The 15535-nt window shown below is 43.2% G+C and overlaps 1 protein-coding gene across 1 annotated transcript in view; it reads right to left on the bottom strand.

Moving 5' to 3' along the window:
- The window catches only part of MXRA7 (matrix-remodelling associated 7), a 93701-nt gene that overhangs the window by 48107 nt on the left and 30059 nt on the right, over positions 1–15535 (bottom strand). Inside the window, exon 2 of the mRNA XM_015420408.1 lies at positions 13337–13397. Coding sequence (XP_015275894.1) covers positions 13337–13397 — 61 coding nt within the window. The remainder of the gene's footprint in view (positions 1–13336; positions 13398–15535) is intronic.

Consider the following 15535-nt stretch of genomic DNA (forward strand, 5'->3'; position numbering starts at 1 on the left):
AGTCACAGACTTTCAGCCTGACCTACTTCACAGGGTTGTTGTGCAGATCAAAAGGGAGAATGATGTAAGCTGCTTTAGTCTCCACTGCAGAGAAAGACTGTACTTTTCCTCCTGAGGAACCATTGCTTCCAATCTCCAGGTGAGGGCTGGAGACCACTCAGAATTAAAACTACTCTCCAGATGGTAGAGATCAGGGGCAAATAATGGTAGGTTGATAGTTGTATTTATTTCCACAATGGGCCATATTCCTAGTATATAAAATAATTCCATAAAATATATAAACAAATTTCACACCAAAAACCAGTGGGGAGGACCAATAACAGTTACTGAGGGGTATTACTCATTGAGCAAAAAAGTATTTCATTTTTTTCTCTCCTGAATGTATTGCCCATTAAATTCATTAAGTGCCCCTGAGTTCTAGTATTATTGGAGCCTTCATGTCGACAGAGCATGGGCTCAAACTTATCTGGCAGCATGGAACTATGGCAAAACAATTGTCCCAGGAGAATACCTTTATGCCTTACAATTCCCTAAATATCAAACAGCCTTCACTTTGGCCTGCTATAACATTTTATTTTCAGATGACTTCCGGTTTTGGCAACTCGCAGGTGGGTGCGCTCCATCGCAGCTCTGATGTGAGCACCCCGCAAAAGTGCCAATGGGGGGGGGTCTGAGTTGATCTTGGACCCCCGAGAACCCTTGGAGGGGGGTCGTAGCCTGGGGCGCAAGAGGTGCCTCTCCCATGGTGAAAGCCAAAGGATTGAGGCACCTTTTTGCCTTGATAGGCACCCGCGGCATGGAGCCAGCATGGCACCTAGGGGCGCACACTGAACAGAGTGCACAAGGATTCCAAGGAATGATCTTCTCTATAAGCGCAACAAACGCAAGTATAAACGTGAGTGAAGCCATGACCCAGCAAACAACTGATAAAACACTAGCAGTAAAGCCGTCCCAAAGCCACAAACAAGTGGAAAGGGAAGGGGAATGCCCGATCCCGAAAAGATCGAATTTAAAGTGGGAGGCTGAAAGGGTGGCTTGAAGGAAGCGGATTATGACGCAGTGTGCGGCAGACTAGCAAGAAAGCGATAAATCATCAGAGTTACGGAGAACTTTTGCACTTTCCTCTTGTGTAAACAATGACCCAGCGAATAGAAAAAATGGCTCTGAAAACAAAACCTATAACAGGAATGGCCAGCACATCATCGCCGACTACCAGACCCGAAGCAACCACAGACTTTCCCAAACTGATTGCTGCAACTTTATGCCCTCTACTAGATCAGATGACCAACCTTGGCAACAGGCTGGATACGTTGCAAAAGGATCTCAAAATTTCAGCGAGAAATAAATAAAGCGAATGTTCCTGAAGCAACAACAGAAAGCAGAAGAGGGACCTGAGAAAGTGGAGGAAAATAAAGACGCAGAAGAAGAAGAAGAAGAGAAGGATGGGAAAGACTTTGATCCCATCTCGATTAGTTTGGCTGAACCATTTGATCCTGAAGCAGAATTAGGGCTTACCACCCCTAAAGCATCTAAAAACTAATTTAGACTTTGATAGGAGGAGAGGGAAATGCAGAATAGTTTAATTTTGATAGCCTGATGTTTATTCTTAACGTATAACTTTAAACCAATGATATTTACACAATAGCCAAAGAGATTGTGATTGTTTGCTTGACACTTTCATATTATTAACTCTCATATTTTGATTTAAAGATAATAGGGATGTATCAACAATCTTATATCATTGTAACATGGATCCTTGTTACTCTTTATTTTAGGTTGTTCCCTTCCCCTGACCCTGTAGGATTGTAGTCTAGAAAATAAAAAATTATAATCAAAAAAACATTTTATTTTTCAGCTCTTCAGGCAGGGAGATACTCATGTACCCCCTTGTTCTTGGCATTTCTGTCCTTGCCAATAAAAAAAGAACATTCCTTCCTTATACTTCAACCCAATTCTATCCAATTATCCGTATGTCCCTTCTCCTTTCAGACCATTCCAAAGAAACCACCCTTACTAGGGTGGCTAAATTCTGCACTTCAGTCAGTTTAATAAGGAAGCACCTGGTTAATTTTTTTTATTGTTTTATTGTTAATTATGCACATATCATGGAAATCAGTTTGACAAGGCTATGAATTTTTACTGTATGTATTTATTTTCTTTTATTTGTTGCTGATTATGTTATTATGATGTAGGATCATAATACGATTAAGTAAAGTAAGTATTTTGGAAGAAAGTTCTCCTTATCCAACATCACAAATGCATAATTTTATAAAACTCCCCTATACGAGTCATCTTTCCTTTCTTAGGTAATGGCTCAGTAGGTATGAAGTGTTAGGAAATGGTTACTTGTTAGCTCTGTTAAATATCCATGAGGTCTTGGAGAAGGTGTACTAGGAATATAGAATCATAGAGTTGGAAGGGGCCATGCAGACCATCTAGCCCAACCCCCTGCCCAATGCAGGACATAAGAACATAAGAAGAGCCATGGTAGAACAGATCAAAGGCCCTCCAAGTCCAGCATTCAATTCTCACAGGGATTCTCACAGCATTTGATTTTCTCACAGGGACCACCCAGCTGTCTCTAGGAAGCCCACAAGCAGGATGACTACAACACCATCCACCTGCCCATTCTCCGCAGCAACTGATACAAAGAAGCATACTGCCTCTCTGGCACTGGAGGGAGTAAATATCCATCATGGTTAGTGTCAGCAGAAGGGAGGAACAAGTATGGAAAGAAACAGCAGGTATGAATTTGAAAAAAAGACAGAGAGAGCTGTGACTGAAGCACCTTGAATATCTCTCTCTCCCTCCCTATGATCTGATATGGGTTAGGGGGAAACAGCAGAGATAGCACTGACAGCCAGCTGTAGTGTACTGGTTAAGAGTGGCGGCCTCTAATCTGGAGAACCAGGTTAAATTCCCTACTCCTCTACATGCAACCAGGGCTGTTCTCTCAAGGGCAGTCCTCGAAAGAGCTCTCTCAGCCCCACCTACCTCACAGGGTGTCTGTTGTAGGGAGAGGAATGGAAAGTGATTGTAAGCCACTCCGAGACTCCTTCAGGTATTTATTTATTGTCTTTACTGTTTTTGCAGCCAGAGTCATAAACAGCAAAGCCTCATCCCACAATAAACCTCATTTCACAGGAAAATATGGAAGAATTTAAAGATTGCTACTGCAAAAGTTGTCATGTAGTTGTCAGGTAGTGAAGGGCAGGGTATAAAACCAACTCTTCTTCTTCTTCCTGGAATTTCTGGCCACTTGAGGAAATGGGGATTGTGTAACAATATGAATGCTGCCTGAGCTCCTTGGGAAAAGGTTGGGGGTACATATGTGAGACAGAGGAATAAATGTTATTGACACAGCACTACATATAAAGTCAGGCATTTTGAAATGGATTGGCCTAAAGCTGATCCAGCAAGGACCTCTGGTGCTGAAAGTTGGAACAAGCTCCTGCTGAATGTTTACCCAAACTAAAGTTCTCATTGGGGGAAAAAAGCCCCCAGGATTCAAACTATCATAAAAGAGCTGCTCTCCATAGAGATAAGGATGTGCAGGCAGAGACATCCATTTGCAAGGGACAGAAGCTTCAAATCTGGGGTGCTGCAGGCACAATAAATGCATGAGAGTACAGCACATTAGGAGAGCACATTTGCTGGCTAACAATGCAAGGCCATGTGGTTCTGCTGGGGGCCTCCGCTTCTTGGCCTTACCTATCCTCTTAATATGCCTGAACTGTTATTGAATGCTTTCCTTCAAGGCATGGAGGGGAGCGAATAGCTGTGTGTATTTGTGCAATGCCAGCATCTTGAATGCCAAAGATTTTATATCTGTCCAAGGGACTAAAACCTCACAGAGTCTCTGTCCTCACTACCAGGGTACCTAAAGAACCATTTCACCTGTTTTAGGTAGGTCCTAATCTCTCTCCCCCCCCCTTTTAGGTTATATAGCTTTTATTGAAGATAAGTAAATACAACAGTGTAAAGATTACATGTACAAAAAGCATACAAAAGAGAACCATAAGGTATTAATCATTGCAACAAACATTAGATACAGATCTAAGTATACAGCTTAATCTAATGTTGTGAAGTATTACTTTAGGCATATGAACCTGAAATAAAGTTCTAAAACTGATGTAACTGTCTAATATGCAATTCGGATATATGAGAGATCTGGTGCAAAACCTGGAAATACCATAGAAAGCAAAAAACACATCGAATATTGCAGTAATGACCTTGTTTCACTAGAACTGGTTGGAGCAGTAATAGAGAATGAGAGACTGATAACCACTGTTGTAATTGGGACCAGGAGGAAGATATAAATTTTTCCTGTGAAATAAATTGTAAGATCAGGAAACATTTTGCATTAAATGAGGATTTAGCCGGATTCCTTGAAGCTGAACCTAGCACAAAAGCTGAACAGAATTCTGACCAGATGGCTTTATATGTAAATAATAAAAGTAAAATAACTTGTTGCTCATGGGGAAGAGAAGGGCATATTAAAAAGGACTGTAATGCTTTCAAACAAAAGGGTGCCCCGTCAAAACAAACAAAAAGGGAGATTTTGAAACCACACCTAAAGAAATGCTTCGTATTAACAAATGGTGCAACCAAAAACAACATGGTTTTTAGATAGTGCATGCTGAATGCACACGAGTGGATACAGAGAATTCTTTGAAACTCTAAATTAAGAGAGAAAAGAAACACCGGAGTATAGCTGATGGAAGGCCTGTTATAGCAGAAGGGGTAGGATCTGGAATCATGAAGTACAGCCTCCCAAATGGACTTATCAGAGAATTCTTTCTGGACTAGTAATTAAAACAGTTGAAGAAACTGTTATTAGAAAGGTTCCTATAGACACAGTAGTTACACCTTAGTTATAATTAGGTTTGCCAAGTCCCCCCTGGGGGCGGGGAAATCCCCGCCGCAGAGGCCCGTTCCCTGCCAGTGGCGGATCGGGCCCCGGGGGGAACTCCACCCCCACGTGCACGTCACCCGGAAGTGACGTGGGTACGCTGGGCACGCTGGGGGCGGAGCCACGCTCATCCGAGGGAAAACTCTATGGTTTTCCCTCGGATGGTCCTGGCCTTGCCCCCAGTGTGCCCTGCGTACCCGCGTCACTTCCGGGTGACGTGGATGCGGCGCACGCTCCTCGCGCTCGCATGCGCTCAAGACACCGGCCGGGAGTCCCCCGCTGCAGTAAGTTTCTGATTTGGCAACCCTAGTTATAATGGAACTTAAACAATTCCAGAATCCTCCCCCCCCCCATTGAACCCAAATTCTAGAACAGTATCAGGGGACAAATATACCTGAATATTAGCATTCAACTCAATTCAATTTATTTCTACAGTCCTTAGACCAGTCATATTAGCATTTCGATCCTTCCTGAAATCCACATTAAAAAATACTTATATTTTTTAAAGTGCACATCCCTGTATTTCAACATTTTCTCTGAAACCATAAGGACTAGAACTTAATTTTAAACAAAATGAAAACTGAGATTATAATGAGATGCTTAGAGCTGGTGTTTTTGGATACACTTTTGTTTGTAAGCCTAATGTTCCTTTTTTGTTAAGTTTTTAATTTTAAAAAATCCTCTGAAAATGCTTCAAGCAGTGTAAAGCAATGTCACTGGCATACCTAGAATCAGTTAGGAAATCTACACAGGATTTCCTTATTCTAGTTTGATAAAATGTAACCAAACAAAAATGACAATAGTTTTGGTATCTGTTTTTCAGTTTAGCTGGGATGACTACCATGTGAAAATCCTGTTCTGGGATCACAAAAGGGATATGAGATGATAGTAAGAACCCTGTAACAGTACCCACAGCCTGGCTATTGCACACAGCCCTACAGAATTAAGGGCAGTGCTGGTCTGGCTGCTGTATGAATGTGACATCCATCCATTTGGCCATTAACATACAGGCTTGGCAAGCACCCAGTTTCTCATCTGTCAATTCCTGGATGCAATGACTCCCACAAACACTCTTGTAGCAGCAAAATTTGTTTATTAGGAGACAGAGAGGTTCCAAGCATGGACAGCTTCTGTGTCGGAACTGGGTTCCAGATGCCAGTCCCCCCAATATAATAAAAAGCAGGAAAACTCACAGATGCCAAATGACCAATCACTTCTCTCATTCAGCCCGCCATATGTCTGCCTTTGCCCCTACGACCGCCCCTAGCACCTGCAAGCTAAAAGTTACATTATCTAGACACTCATCCCAAGATGTTTACAGCACACTTGGGAGGCCCCTGAGTGAGAACTGTTACACGGTAGCACTAACCAAGCAAAGCAGACAGCCATACCCAGTCACACACACCCCTTCCCAGCAGAGAAGATAAACAGGAAAGGAAAGGAGCAAGGTTACATGAGAACTGTAGAAATACATGTGAATCCATATGGAAACACCTGGCAAGCAAGGCCCGAGCTTGACACCATCCTTTGTACAGTTAATTTAACAGCACCCTAACTTATCCTAAGGATCTCTCTCCCCTCCCCATTACACAGGCCTTCTGACACAGAATGCATGGAGAATTGCCAGGTTTCACTAGAAAAAAATTCCAGCAGCAGTCTTGCCTTTCGTTCTTCTGCTATGTATAGCAACTGAAAGAATTAACAGCTCAATAGAAGGACGTAAGCAGCCTGCTTTGAGGCATGCAGTTAATTCTCTGCCTTCCCCTGAGAGGAATGTGGAAGTGCCATGCCCTGGCCTGCTTCACTGAAAGCCATATTTATAGAAAGTGACAGCTTCTTTGCCCTAGTCCTTCAACAGAGCCTAGGATTCAACTCAGGCTCTCCAGCTCACACACAGCAAGCAGGGTTCTGATGGACACAGAGAAGAATGCTTGGCCCACTGCATTCTTCCTCCTCCCTCTGCCTGTCTGCATCTCTGTTAGGAAGAAAGAAATGGAAAGCAACAGCTCACTGGACTCTCATCTTTACTGGGTCAGGGGAGAGGCCTGAGCATAAAATATATCAAAATTCTGATCTTAAACACTACAGTGCTTTATCAGTCCCTTCAGTTGCATCATAATCAGTGTTCCCTCTAAGCTGAGTTAGTGTGAGCTAGCTCACAATTTCTTAGCCTCCAGCTCACACATTTTCCTCTTAGCTCAGGAAGGATGGCTCTGGAGCAAACTCATTTATGCAGCAGCCAAACGGCTCACTCACAAGTTTAATGCCAGAAGCTCACAGAGTAGAACGTTTGCTCACAAGACTCCACAGCTTAGAGGGAACATTGATCATAACGCTGGGGGGCGGGGGGGCGGTGCACCAAAACAAAAATCCCCTTTAAGTGTTTTTATGACATTTATGACATTACTAATCCCTTAGCAGGGCTTCTGGTGTTCATTTAATGTAGTTGTAGCAATACAACAGAGGTTTGCCACTGGGGAATTTTCCAGTTGCTCTACAATGGTTCTCACAATCTCCTTGTACATTATGCGAAGAGAAAGGGGTAAGCTTCATATTTTGGGAGTGGTTTCAACTTTTCCAGAATTGCTTGGTTGGCCAAAAATAGGAATCCATCAGAGAAAGGCCTGCTTAGAGAAATGGTGGAAGTTTGTCTGAATTAGATTTCAAAAGTCAATGGAATTAAAGCTACTGGACTCTTTCATTAGATATTCCTAGTACATATTTAAGACTATGCATATTTTAGAAGGGCCATTTTTAAGTTAGGACTTGGAAAAATTTGAATGTAGAAATAATTCAGGGAAAGGATCTAATAACCAACCAAATAAATAACATCATATGAAAAGAGATTTCTTCCTAATCTTAGAACATAGAGTGAGGCCATCTAGTCCAGCATCCTGTTTCCTACAACGGTCAACTAGATGCCTCCACAAACATGATAAGGCAACATTTCACCCCAGTTGCTGCTCCCTAATAACTGGTGTGCCTCTGAGCCTAGAGGTTAAATTTGCCATCAAGCAGGGCAGCGCCCCCACCTGTGCTCCCCCTTTAATTCTGAATGTCAGCATTATTTATTCAGCTGTGCCACACCACGCAGGCCTTAAGCACCTGTGACTAATAACCATGATTAATAGCCACCCCAGCAGGAACTGGTAGCCCAGGAAGGAGGGCTAAGGATCGCCCCATGATGAGGTGAGCTCACCTCAGTAAGCAACAGCCTGCAGTCCATCCCATGCTGCAAAAAGCCAAGCTGTGCCTCCTGCTCCAGTGCTCCACCCACCAGAGAGGAAAAGAAACCAGAATCTGAAGCTCTCCCATTTTGCTCTGGCTGATTCTCCAAAAGTGGTGAAAGGGCATGCAAAGGGTCTGGGAGTACCTCGATTAGTTGGTTAGCGGCACATTCGTAGGAGATGGCTGTTAAGGTTGCTGCAGTGTCCCGACAATAAAGGGTCTCTTCCTACCAAGAGGAAGGATGGGGGGGGAGGTCTCCTGGAGACAGGTTTACAGAGATGAAGGAGAAGGGAATGGGCGGGATTTCAGCTAGGATTTCACCTTGTTCAAAGAGAATCATGAATGGACTTACCCTTTGCTCCTTTAGGATGGCTTTTAAAACTTTAATTTAATTTAATTGGTGCTCCCCCCCAAAAAAATCCTGGCTCCAGGGCTGCCATCAAGGCTGTTGATAGATCTACCCTCAATTTGACTGGTACCCTTTAAAAGCCATCTCCTCACAGTGAATTTCATAAGTTAGCTTGCATTGTGTAAAGGAGTACTTTCTTTGACTGAATCTTCTGCCATCAACTTCATTGGGTGGCCCTGAATCCTTTGGTATATATAATTCTATTTTTGGTCATGGACTCCCCTGAACATTCCAACATGCTTCGTCTGGAAACCGCCTGCTGCGGCACGCATGGAGGAGGAGGCAGCCTGGGAAAGCTGGCCGCTGGGAATAGGGGCTCCCTCTGTTGCAGCCACCCACAGCTGCCTGCCTGCCTGCCTGCCTCTCCTCCCCTTGGCCCGAGCGACCTGCTTCGTGCACGCTCCCAGAGGGGGGGCTGCATGGCGCCGGTGCTTCCAGGACACTGGGGGTCCCAAGCCATGGTCAGAGCCTGCCTTGCAAGCCAGGGCCCCCTGATCTGGCACATGGTTGCTGCTGGGAACCAAGCCCCCACGCCGGGAATCAGAGGGTCTTTCACCCAGGTCGACTCCTGGAGTTTTTATTCCCGGGTAAAGTGCAATTAAAACAGGCGAGGGAGTGTGAGTGCAAGTAAGGGATGAGCGTGTCCGAGCATGTGCAGAGTGAATTTGCGTGTAGCTAGTTTTCTGCACAGTCAAGGCTAGGAAACGGTTATACATTAGGCACACTGCAGCAACTGCGAGTTTCTGTTCTTTTACTTTCTTTTTTTTTTTTAACAACTGCTGAGGTGTGCGGATGAGAAGCACAGTTCCCATTAAAGAAACCGTCGCTGTGAGTTGTGTGTGTTTTGGGGAAAGAATCCTTAAGCTGTAACAGTCGGGGCTGTAGTGATCTCATTTGACCAGTCAGATATCTTTCATTTATTTCATATCTGCTTGGCCTTCTGATGTGGGCACACAGGGTGGATGGCGGTCCCAGGAGGACCCCCGTATAGGTAATGACCAGATCCTCAGCTTCATCTCCATGGATGGATTGTGTCCTCTCCAAACCTTTCCCAAGGCCAAATATTCAGAATTGTTAATAGAGCTCTTAACAGCCAGAGAGACTTCTTGTTATCCAAAACCCCAAAGGCCACAGTCTTAACTCTAAAATTAGGTACAGTTTGAGGGAGTTGGTTGCCATCGGTGGATTTTAACTTTGCTTTGTACTGTGAGCCAATCTTACTGACTATAATAAAGTGCAGGATTTAGAATGGAACTGATTTACCATCATTTATGGCAGATGCTGGGTAAATGCATGTGAGAGGCATTCAAAAGGCTGAACAATTGGTTCATTCCTGCTGTGATAACTTGACGGAATCACTGGTTCAGGTGTTACTTCATTGTAGTTTTTATCTTCAAGCACATCTGAGTTAATTGGAACCTGTTTGGGCTGATTTTAAAAAGGCATTTTCTGAGCAAAGAACTCACTGGCTGGGGTTGACCAAAGAATTACTGTATTGCTTGTGGGCTGTAATAAAGATAGAACCAACTGGTTCATTCCTGGAAATCCCAAGGAAGCCTGGGTAGTTAAAACACTTTATTGAGTGTGAAATAACAAGAGAGGTTTTCAAAAAGGTCCTGACCTAGATAGCCCACGCTTGCCCAATCTCATACGATCTTGGAGGCTGAGCAGGGCTGGCCTTGGCTGGTATTTGGATTGGGGCAATGGCAAACCACTCCTGAATGTCTCCTGCCTTGAAAACACACAAAAGACTGTACCATCAGAAAAGGATATCTTTGCTTCCAGATGTACTGTATTTTTGCACTGTATTCTTGGTGCTTTGGGGGGGGGGCAACAGTGGGTGGGCTTCTAGTGTCCTGGCCCCACTGCTGGACCTCCTGATGGCACCTGGTATTTTTGGCCACTGTGTGACAGAGTGTTGGGCTGGATGGGCCATTGGCCTGATCCAACATTGGCTTCTCTTGTGTTCTTAATAGGAATCAGTGGGATGTGTGAGTGATCAATACTTCACTTACAAGAACAGCCTTGTTAAATCAGGTGTTCTTGCAGAGCTTGCATTGCCAAAAGCTTGGCTTCTGCATCCTTCTGCCTCTTTTTCTTGCTGAGTTCTGTACCCATTCCATCCATTCAGGGGTCATTTGGGGGGGACACGGGGGGACGCCATCCCCCCGGGTGAGGTGCAGGAGGGCGGGGCCTGGAGCTCCCTGCTGGTGCCCGCTGGAGGTTGCCGCCGGCTGTGGGGAGGACACACTTCCGGTGATGTCAGGGGGTGTGGCATATGCTAATGAGTTATGCTAATGAGTCCCCCTAGCTCTTTTTCTACGAAATGACCCCTGCATCCATTTAGGGGTTAGTTATGGCCTTTTGTGGCTGTAGAAAGAGGTCTGGTAAGCTGAAGGGATTCATTGCTTTAAGGGGTTGTGATTTAATGGGAGGGGGAGGGGAACAGTACAACTTTAAGCAGCCTTTGTCAGTTGTCATGTTGGGCTCAGAAATGCTTGATTTAGGCATATTTTATGGAGAAGTTGCTATTAGATAATTCAGATATATTGTACCAGTGAGATATGTGTGTTGAAGTCTGTTTAAATGATCTTAAATGCATCTCTTGCTCATTTACAGTTGACCTGCATACAGGTAGAGCTGCTGCAGGGTTTGAATGTTAAGCTTCTAAATCTAACACTGTAATCCTACTCTATTCAAACGAGTTGGAGTTCTGCCACTTCCGGTGATGTCAGGGGGTGTGGCATATGCAAATAAGTTTTGCTAATGAGCTCCTGCACCTCTTTTTCTACGAAATGGCCCCTGATGACTATTAGGGCATGGCTTATGACCTTTAACTATTGGCTTCAGCTGCATTATAACCCTGATCCTTCCAGTTACAATTACCAGTTTTTAATGGAATCTGAGTTTTCACCTTGCCTAGCTACCATATAGAGTAAACTGGGAACTTTGAATATCCCCTCAAATCTTTCCTTCTACTTTCAGAATCGGAAAATGAACAGAGTACTGGAGGTAGAGCTAGCTAATCTGTACAATGCAGTCAACAAGATCTACTCTCCCCTTGGCCATGGGATACTTCCCACTGTAGGACTTCTCCCTAGTTATTTTTAACAATTACAGACTCCAAAAATTTGTAGATTTTTTTCTCTTGCTAGGTTTTACCTTCAGCGATTTTAACCAGAAGATTTCAGAGTATACCCCTTATTAACAAACATTGCTCTTGTTTAAATGGAACTATTGAAACAGTGCCTCATGTGTTGTTAGAGTGTCCTTATTATAATAATATTAGACATAGTATTTTATCTCCAATTTTATTCAGCATTATGGTCCTGATACATATAAATTGTTGTTTCTGCTAACAACAATGATGACAATATAACTGATTCAGTGGCAAAGTTTTTATATGTTACTGTTCTTATACTGTAACTTTGGGACATTTCAATTTGTGATTCATTTTATGTTTAGTTCTTTTAGGGGAGCGGTGGCACAGGCAGTAAGAACACCTGCAAAGTAACATCAATGAACAGCCATTACGGCTGTTCGAAACCCACCGCGGTCGGGGTGAGCTCCCGGCCCACGTCCCAGCTCCTGTCCACCCAGCGGTTCGAAAGCATCATAAATGCAAGTAGATAAAGTGGGTACCTGCCCTAGGTGGCAGGGGGCACCCCTCCTCCTTGTGAGGTAGAGGGTTCGGCGGCAGTGGCAACAATGGCGGCGGAGCAGTTCCTGGCGACCCGGTGGAGCAATGTCGGAGGCAGAGCCCGGAGAAGTGGAGCCTTGGAGAGCGGGGTGACGTGCGGCACAGCGCGGCGGAGCCACCTGTGGACAGTAGCCGGAACTGCAGCCAACACAGAGCCACGTGCCAAGATGAGACCTGCCGGAGGAAGCTGCTCGGGAAAGATCGGCTCCAGAAAGGGCACCAGGATGCCAATATCTGAAGCCGCGGAAGGAAGCCAGATGACAACTAGCCTGGGGTGCTGGTAGGCAGTCACCACCCTGTTGACAATGTGGCCCTAGTTAGGTTAATTGGTTGGTTAGAACCACTATGTAAACCACCCAGAGACCCTTCGGGGTCAGGGCGGTATATAAGCCGAAGGTATAAATATAAATAAATAAATAAATAAAATATATTTGTTTAATGTTCTCCCTTTTATAATGCTGATAAAGGTAAACTAACTAACTACAACTGATCTCCAGATGACAGAAAACAGTTCCCCTGGAAGTAATGGCAGCTTTGGAAGGTAGACTCGATGGCATCACATCCCCACTGAACTCCCTCTTCTCCCCAAACTCCACCCTCCCTAGGTGCCAACCCAAATCTCCATTTATTTCTCCAGCTGGAGTTGGCAACCCTAACTGACTATGTCCTTATACCAAAAGTCATGTAAACTCTTTTTAAAAGTACTTCCGTTACATTTCACTTCCTTGGGCACATATACTGCATACACCATGGAGCTCGCTCGCCATCATGTACTGTATTACAGGTTTTATAGTTTTTAAATTGTATGTATTGTATATTTTAACGGTATACCCACTTGTTGCGACTTGCCCTGAGCCCACTAGCAGGGGAGTGTGGGATAGAAATCCCCCCACCATAAAATAGTTCAACACTAAGGCTGTTTTCACAATAGGTCCCTGCATTTCCTGCAGCTGCAAATCAATGTGCATTTGATTTTTAAATGGCTCTTTGCATTAACTGCATTTATGAAAGATATTTGTTGCATCATTGGTAAAGGCTTCCATCACTCACATTTCTGCCACCAATCATGATACAGCCCAAAACTTACCATTTTCAGACTCAGGTTCCCTTACGACTAGTTTCTCAGTTTCTGATTCTTGGTCTTCCTCCTGCAATAGGAGAATTAAACACAGGCTTGTTGTAAAAGTTACTGATTGCAAAGGCTTCTTGCAAAACAAACTGAACCACCACATATCACAAGGCATAACAGCTCAGAGGTAGAAGTCTCCTTTGATCCCACAGAAAAGCAGTCAGCCTCAAGTAAATCCCTCATTCACTTATATTTCCCTCCTTCTGTACCCTATCCATGGCAGATTTTAACAATTTGGCAGGTTCTCTATAAGTGGCGAATATTTTTTGATAATTTTTTGGATAGGTATAGCCAAAGCAGTGTAATCAATGGCCCATTGTATTTTAGTTGTGTGTTGTTTTGATCTATCAGAGAGGAGATTGGCCCTAGGTAATTTTTGGGCTTTCTCTCTAGTTCAGGATAACCCCTGTGTTTGAATTTATTCTGCATATACTTACATTCCCTACTATAATCTTGTTCCAAAGTTGCATTTCATTTAATCTGTAAAAATTGGGTATAAGGAATGTTATGCCTCAAATGCACTGGGTAGAAAGAATCAAAATGTAGGTATTTTTATCAGTGTCTTTTCTGTGGATTCTAACAGCTATCATACAAAAGGACCAAAAGCATTAGGGACCAAATTATTAGATCAGAATTCATCGACACAGAGTGCAGGGATTTGCCAGTAGCAGGACACCTTTAATGTGGACAATGTAAATGTTGCCTGATGGCTTGGGAGGGTTCAGAATTTTTACTTTCTGGTAATCATAAAATTGTATTGTCACATTTCTCTACTTGCAAAAACAGTGAATGTGATATACCTTATTTGTGTGGTTGTTCCAAAATGTATGTGGGCAACATCACAAGACAAGTCAGAGTCCATATTTTAGAACACATCTAATGATTGAGGAACAAAATCTAGGAAGCCCCATTGACCCAACATTTTCTAACAGAACAACATGGTGATAGTGATTTTAAATTTTTAGTGCTACAGTCAAGGAGACTAGAAATATAAATGTACAAAAATGCTACTACAATTAGAGTGTAAGTGGATATTTCGTTTAAACACCCTACAGCCCCACAGATTAAATTTTTCCTTAGATTTAAGTTGTTTTTTATAAAAATGATTTAAAAATAAATATTTTTGAAGACAAATATTCTCTTAAAGACAGGGCAGAACAAAAAATTTACAATTGTATTTTAAATTTAGCAAGGTGCTCAAGATATTTTTCAGGCTCTTTAACAATCATTGGGATATACGTTGCAACATGTAACCAATTAGTAGTGTCCTAGATTAGATTAGACGAGAAACCAGCAGAGAGATCTAAGCACTAACACTGTATTAAATGGAATGTAAACATAGATTTCAGGGTCTGCAGTGTAAAACACTCCTTTAAACAGACTAAACAAGCAGAGAAAAAACTTTTTGTGAGTATGAAATTGGATTATGTGCTGTGATGTGTAGTTCCCAAGAATGTTCTGAAACATTGTTATATGTTTATATGGTTTATAGTGACTGCCACGGTACCTTGATAAAGGACTGAACATGGGTGTGGAGCTGGTCTGTCGGAGCCATGCCAGTTGGTCACATATTTGGAATAATTTACATCTCTGTCAAAGGACTGTGTAAAGCCATTAAATTTTAGTATACAGAGGTCTTTTGAGCAGGGACAGTTTGGTTTACAAGGACACTTCAAATATTTGTATATTGGAATGTGTTCTGTAATTTGTACCATAATATAAATGCTTAATAATAATTATTGAATAGATTGCATAATAATATCATGGCTGCTTTTTGTTTACTTACAACCTAGCCTGTGATTTCACACTTGTACAACCTCCAGGTGGTGGCTGGAGATCTCCTGGGATTACAAGTGATTTCCAAGTGACAGAGATCAGTTCAACCTGGAGAAAATGAGTGCTTTGGAAGGTGGACTCTATGGCATTATACTCATTGAAGTCCCTCCTCTCCCCAAACCCCACCCTCCTCAGGCTCCACCCCCAAAATCTCCATGTATTTCCCAACCCGGAGCTGGCAACCCTACTAAAGATCCAAACAAACCCTGGGTGCACACCTGCTACTTCTTAGAACACACAGTAACAGCAGAAGAGGGCCCAAGGGATGAGCCTGAAATGGAAGCTACTGTGGATGTTTTCCCACAGGACATTAAATATGTA

The sequence above is a fragment of the Gekko japonicus genome, unplaced genomic scaffold, assembly GCF_001447785.1.
Source record: "Gekko japonicus isolate JY-2015 unplaced genomic scaffold, Gekko_japonicus_V1.1 scaffold381, whole genome shotgun sequence".
Taxonomy (NCBI): Eukaryota; Metazoa; Chordata; class Lepidosauria; order Squamata; family Gekkonidae; genus Gekko; species Gekko japonicus.